Below are 6,590 nucleotides of genomic sequence, written 5' to 3'. Positions count from 1 at the left end.
AGATGATGCAATACCCGAAGCAGGGCAGACACTGTCCATAACCTTACTAACACAACACAAAGCGCAGAGCGAAAAAGCAGCGTTGCCGCATCGCACGGAGTGACGCAGTAGGATCATTTTTACACTTCTGCGCACACGGTGATACTCAACTAGTATTTTCTGTGTGTAGGGGCGATTGCGTGGACGCGAGTAAACTGTAGGTTGAGCATAACTGCAGTCGGAGAACGTCCTTAATTACAATTCGAAGGTTAGATATTTATACGAGTATTTATACATATTCATGCATGAAAAATTTCCGGTGTAGCTGCTAATTACAATCTAACCTTCGAATTGTAATTAAGAAAAGAAATTATAAACTTATATAAACACACGTATATATAAACTTACATAAACAAGCATAAATATTCATAAACATGTATAATTATATATAAAATATGTCTCCATACATGTTTATACATCCTTTTTTCTTTTGTAAAATTACTTTTTAGTGTAATAGAAATAACAATATAGTAATGTGAAAACATTAAAAATTATTAAAAAGATAATTTTCGCACTATTTGTTTTAGAAAAAATCAAATTTGAAGAAATGTAAAAAAATTACTTACGTATAATTATACATATTTATGAATATTTATGCGTGTTTTTGTAAGTTTATAGTTTACATTTACATTTTCTATTTATACATACTCATGCATGAACAATTTTTTACCGGGATGATATTGTCTTTACCATGTTAATAAATACTATATATATATATATATATATATATATATATATACTTATATATATATATATATATACTGTGTTCGTTGTTTAGTATTGGATAGTGAATGTGACAGTAACTTTTGAAACACTGAAGAGAGTCAGTGGATCGCATGAGATTGTACATTTTCGTACACCCGAACGTAAAATTTAAAATATGATGTGGCTAAAGGAACGCATTTTGAAGTGGTTTCAGTTCTTGGTTTTAAGGTTCATTAAGAATGGCGAACTGCCAAAACACGTGGCACTTATCATGGATGGTAATAGACGTTATGCGAATAGACATAACTTGACGAAAGCAGAGGGATACTCAAAAGCGTATGTATTTTTTAAAAGAATTTGCAGATATACTGGTCCGTTGTTTATTTGTCTCATATCTTATATTTTATTTACGATAGGTTCGACAAAATGATTGAGATGATATACTTGTGCAGGGATCTCGGTATTGCAGAAGTCACAGCTTATGCATTTAGTATAAATAACTTTAAACGTAGCAAAGAAGAAGTTGATGGTCTCATGGATCTTGCGAGGCAGAAGTTCAAGCGTCTCTTAGAAGAGAAGTATGTGTAACATTTAAAATTTTTTAAATCAGGTATCACATTGCAGCACAATATAGATTTTGTTATTACAATTTATATAAACAATTTCCAGGGAAAAATTGAAGGACGGTGGAATATGCATTCGTGTGATTGGCAATTGGTCCCTAATACCAGAAGATTTATGCAAATTATTTGCTGAAATTATGACTGTTACTAGAGAAAATAATAGAATAATTCTAAATTTTGCTGCTTCTTATGCATGTAAGTATAATTACAATGAATTATATTTATGTTTACACTTGATTTTATATATCACTAAACCTGCGTTTAGGGAGTGTGCTATCAGTGCTATTGCATCATTCTGTTTTATTATATGTCATCCTCTTGTTTTATGTCTTATAAATAATTAAGATGGAATGATGCAATAGAGTGCTAATAGTATGCTCTCAGAACACAGCCTAAACCGATTTAAAAAAACTCATTGATATATCGGTGTACTCTCTGGACAATTAGTTTCGTGACGTATATATAAATAAATGTTTAATATTTTATATAATTTAAAAATACATACACACAAACACATATGCATATATAATTTTTATATTTTTTAATGTCGCTATAGCAAAGAATGAAATTACTCATGTAATTAAGGATATAACACAAGGTGTACAGGATGCTGATATTTTACCTGAAGATATTAACGAAGGTCTGATTACTGATTGTTTGTACACTTACAAGTCTTCAAACCCAGATTTATTAATTCGTACTTCCGGAATAACTCGACTTAGCGATTTCCTCCTGTGGCAAGTAAGAAAACGTATTTAATTTTTGTGATTTTAATCTATCTCCTTGTAATCAAAGCAGAACTATGCATTTCAAAATTTTATCTAAATTTCTTGTAGATTTCCGATACTTGTATCTACTTTAGTGAAGTATTGTGGCCTGAATTCAATCTATGGAATTTTCTTAGTGCAATTTTTTCTTATCAGAAATGTCATTCCAGCTTGCAGAAAAATAGAAAAAAATCGAAACCAATTGTGCATAATAATAGAGTATCCAAGTTTATTAATAAGTTGCATAACAAACGCGAGATAACAATCGAAAATTATGTTAATAAGACCTACTAGAATAGATTGATATATAAAAATATATCTATATATAGTAAATTCTAGTACATAAGTTATAAGTTGTAGCTATTCTAGTAGATAAAGTGTAATTGCACTGAGAGAAAAGATTTTGTTATAGGAACAAATCAAGGGAAAGCAAATGTGATATTTGTTAAAAAAACAATCGATTTGTGACGATTGCAAATTAATTCGTTAATGTAACAAATAATCAATAGTATCGCTAGCAAGTAAGAGGCTCATATATGTATATATAAAAGTCGTAGACGGTTGCAGGGTTTCAAATCGTAAGAAATTGACTAATTCTAGTCAAGTGTTCTCCCTATATTTGACTGTGCTTGGTCGGTTTCCTGCAACTTAGGACTCCACGATCATCTACGAATTCTATGTAAACGAGCTAAAGTCTATCCAAAAGATAGGTTAAATTCTATATAGTTTGTTTCTGTTATTAATAATTGGTTGGTATAGCAGACTAGCAGCAATCACAACAACATAATTTGTTGTTACATATTTACCTATCACCGGTTAAAGGTACTGGTGGCTTGCTAAATTAACAAAATCCTTTCTCTCAGTGTGCGTTCTCACAGGTACGGTTCCATAAGATTTAATATTTAATATTGTCAAATTGATAAGTTGTACTATCTGGATAAGTTAAAAGGGATTTAAATTGGTTAAAGCCGGGATTCATTATTAGCTATTAGCGATATTGTTTAATCATAATGCTAGTACATTATCAAATTTTATTTTCTAATAAAAAGTGAGATTACAGGTAACATTTATACTAATATCTAACAACAGATATGTATTAAAGAAGAAGTACATTGCAAAGTAAAGTTTTAAATAGTTTTAGTTTACGAAAAATTGGAAAATAAAATTTGGGCTAAAGTAATTCCAAAGGGCTAAAGTATAACCTAAAGTTATACGGTATAACAAAAAATTTATATGTATATTAATTAGCTACCGGGCAATTTTTTTGTAAAATTTCATTTAATAACCATTCAAATCTTCGTCTTACGAAATTTATAAAGATGGAATCACACGATGCTCGATCCCTTGAATGATAAACATGGCGTGCACGCATACATGCATGCATACATGCATGTTGCTGTGCTTTCTTTGATGCATACAGTCTGACATTGACACATAATTTTGAAATTAGCAATTGTTTCTTTTGATTGATGCATGCAAGGAAATAAGCTATGAAATAATCCATAATAAATATAAAAATCATGTATATGCATCATGCAATACTCAATGCATGATTGTATGCATGTTATCATTCAAGAAATCGAGTATCGTGATTCCATCTTAATAAGGCAAATAAACGTAACTGTTTTTTGTTACAATTTTCTATCTTTATGTCTCAAAATTTATTTATAGGTATATTTCTGTCTCTAATATTAATAGTAGTTTAAGAAATAATTATTAAATAAGAATACAAGAATAAGTTATAAAAGAAATCATTTAAATTGCTTTTTATTTGTTGTTAGAATGGAGGATAATGTTTTTAATTTTTCTGAATCTATACTTATCTGACACAAGGAGTTTATTATAATCTACCAACACAAAATGGAATAAGTTTGATTTTCGAATTTAATAATCAAAGGCATTGGGCAAAGATTCTTCACCCATATAATTATGAAATATTTGAGGCAAAAGATATACAAACACACACACGCATACACACACATATATTACACAATTTAATTAATACTTTACATATAATTTTTTACTTTATTTGAATTACCAACATTTTTCCTATATATGCGTACAATTTGTTTTTTACATTTTTTTTAGAAAAAAAATATTTTCCGAATTAAATAATGAACAAATTAAATTTTACGACAAAAAAAAGCTATATTGACAGAAGAATTTTTAATTGAACACGTTTAATTTATTGAAAGAGGTGCTATTATCATAACTGAGTTAGACCAACAATACAAGGTAAGTTCTTAAAAAAATATTTCAATATATATATACATATATACATGTATACACTAGCTGCCAAGAAAAAAAAATTTTTTTTTAATTGGCCACTTGGCTCAAAAGCTTCCATTTCATTCCAAAAAACACCCCTAAATTTTTATCAAAAAATATTAAGATTTAAAGGTCGCTAGTGAACGATTTTTAAATCAAAGTTTCGATTTTCCTTAATATATGTTTGATTTGATGCAAAAATGGTTTAATCCGGATTTCAAATGTGGTACTGTATGTTCTTTTTTATTGCTGAACACGATGCAACAGTTTATTTAACCCTACGATATACATCTTAAGAAATATAGCCCGATTAATGTAAAAAAATGACGAGTTGAAAAACTGACAAATTTCGACTTTAAAGTCAATTTTAGCTTCTATTTTTTTAATTTTTCGTCTAATAAAAACTAAGATGGTAATTTCTATTTTTTTTTTATTCGTCACAAGTGACGTATTTATTTGCATACGTTGTCACGCTGTAGATTCAAATACGTTTTCTCGCTGGAAAAAATAAAAACTGCTACTAGAACTTGTTATAATCGAATAAACGCGACGGCTGGTGGTTGCTCGATAAACAGAACAAACCTTTCGCGAGAACAGTCAGCGTCGCAAGTTGGACGCTGTTACCACTTTTACTGAACATAGAAAAAAAATCGACAGTGCATACGAGAGATAGGAAAAAGTCCCCATGGAAACTCATGTCAGACTTGTATCTTCTTTTCCTATCGATCGATTAAAATATTGTTCATTTGCTCCCTTTGCCTTCGTGCGACACTCCTTTCTTGAATATATATAGAACGAGCTTTCCTACCTGTCTGAGTTTGCACGCGCATAATAAAAGAGCAAAAAAGTGAATGCGGAAATGATACTTCTCGTAGATAGACTTGACAGTCTGGCATCGATTATCTACGAAACGGAAGAAAAAACTTCGAATCTAATTTTACACTTATGATTTTTAAAACATATTAATCTTACAAATTCATCAAATTATCGATTTTCTTGAATAATTCTCATATTAAAAATATTTTCTTCTACACGTATATATATATTTTTTCAATTTAATATTTCATGTAGAAAAACTGCTTTCAGTTGTACCACTAATGTCTATGTATGTATCGATTTACATATCGTTGAAGAAAATATTAATAAATACCATTACATGAAATAAAATTGATTGATTTTTCTGAGAGAAAAACTTCGATATAGAATTTCATTAACAATTCGTTCCATATATTTGTGCAGTTATAACCGAGAGTAATTTAATGCTTGAAAAGTCTAAAGCAACACATTTTATAATACATTATACGTATATATTTCACCTCTTCAATACAAATATTATTGTTACTACATGTTTTTGTTATATTTACGTTATAATGTATTATCATTATATGTTACAATTGTTAATTGCCATAAGATATTTTATTGATTTCCTCATATCCACGCATAAAATGATATATTTCTTAAACCTCAGATTATCGTAAAAAACTTCGAAAAGCAATATGCATAGAGAGAGGAAAACTTTTTTATAGCTTATTCGAGAACTGTGGTGTAAAATTGCTATCGAGACTGCAGTAAAGCATCATGGCTTGCGCCACTTTAAGATGGCGTATTCTGTACACGTGAGCTTTTTTTTATCGCAGATTACATAAAACTTCAAAGAGTATACAAAAATGCATTGGAAACGGAATAACATTTCCATCGATTGACTATGTAAAAGGTTTCTCCTCTACGTCAACGAATTCATTTACTGACCGACTTTTCTTCTCACAAGAAGCGAGTTAAATCTGGAGAAAGTATTTTTATAACCAAGACGTAAAACGTTGCGATGGAATAATGTCCATTTTAAAGCACACTTATTTTTAGAAGAAAAAAATCAATTTTTAATATAATACTTAATACATATAGGTACATTATATGGTTTTAATATGTATTAGTTTAATTAACCGTATTAACTCGGAAATGGTAACTTAATTTTTTGTTGCATAAGTAATCACTTGAAGTAATTTTATATTCCGATTAAAAGCGATTGTTCTTTCAAATCTGTTTGCGTTGCTTGCTTTGTACTCATAATCAATATCTTCATTTTCTTTCCTTTAACATCCAAATATAGGATGTATCTCATTTTAAGTGACAAATTTTGAAGGGATTTCAAGCAATGCGACAGATCTATTATCAGTAATGTAGATACATA

General features: G+C 29.3%; 1 protein-coding gene across 1 annotated transcript; it reads left to right on the top strand.

Moving 5' to 3' along the window:
* The first annotated feature begins 919 nt into the window (after positions 1-919).
* LOC108763210 (dehydrodolichyl diphosphate synthase complex subunit DHDDS) lies at positions 920-3,927 on the top strand. The gene is made up of 7 exons (XM_018510640.1): positions 920-1,080; positions 1,161-1,322; positions 1,414-1,562; positions 1,924-2,108; positions 2,204-2,405; positions 2,933-2,949; positions 3,916-3,927. The coding sequence occupies exons 1-7, from the start codon at positions 920-922 to the stop codon at positions 3,925-3,927; spliced, it is 888 nt and encodes a 295-aa protein (XP_018366142.1).
* The last annotated feature ends 2,663 nt before the right edge of the window (positions 3,928-6,590 follow it).

This window comes from Trachymyrmex cornetzi, unplaced genomic scaffold, assembly GCF_001594075.2.
Source record: "Trachymyrmex cornetzi isolate Tcor2-1 unplaced genomic scaffold, Tcor1.1 scaffold346, whole genome shotgun sequence".
NCBI classification, from domain to species: domain Eukaryota; kingdom Metazoa; phylum Arthropoda; class Insecta; order Hymenoptera; family Formicidae; genus Trachymyrmex; species Trachymyrmex cornetzi.
This window is presented reverse-complemented; position numbering and strand designations above follow the sequence as displayed.

Bases quoted from the DNA above. Each gene is read 5' to 3' on its own strand.
- LOC108763210 (XM_018510640.1), top strand. From the start codon at position 920: ATGATGTGGCTAAAGGAACGCATTTTGAAGTGGTTTCAGTTCTTGGTT. The intron at 1,323-1,413 runs GTATGTGTAACA...AACAATTTCCAG, and splicing joins AAGCGTCTCTTAGAAGAGAA to GGAAAAATTGAAGGACGGTG. The intron at 2,109-2,203 runs GTAAGAAAACGT...AATTTCTTGTAG, and splicing joins GCGATTTCCTCCTGTGGCAA to ATTTCCGATACTTGTATCTA.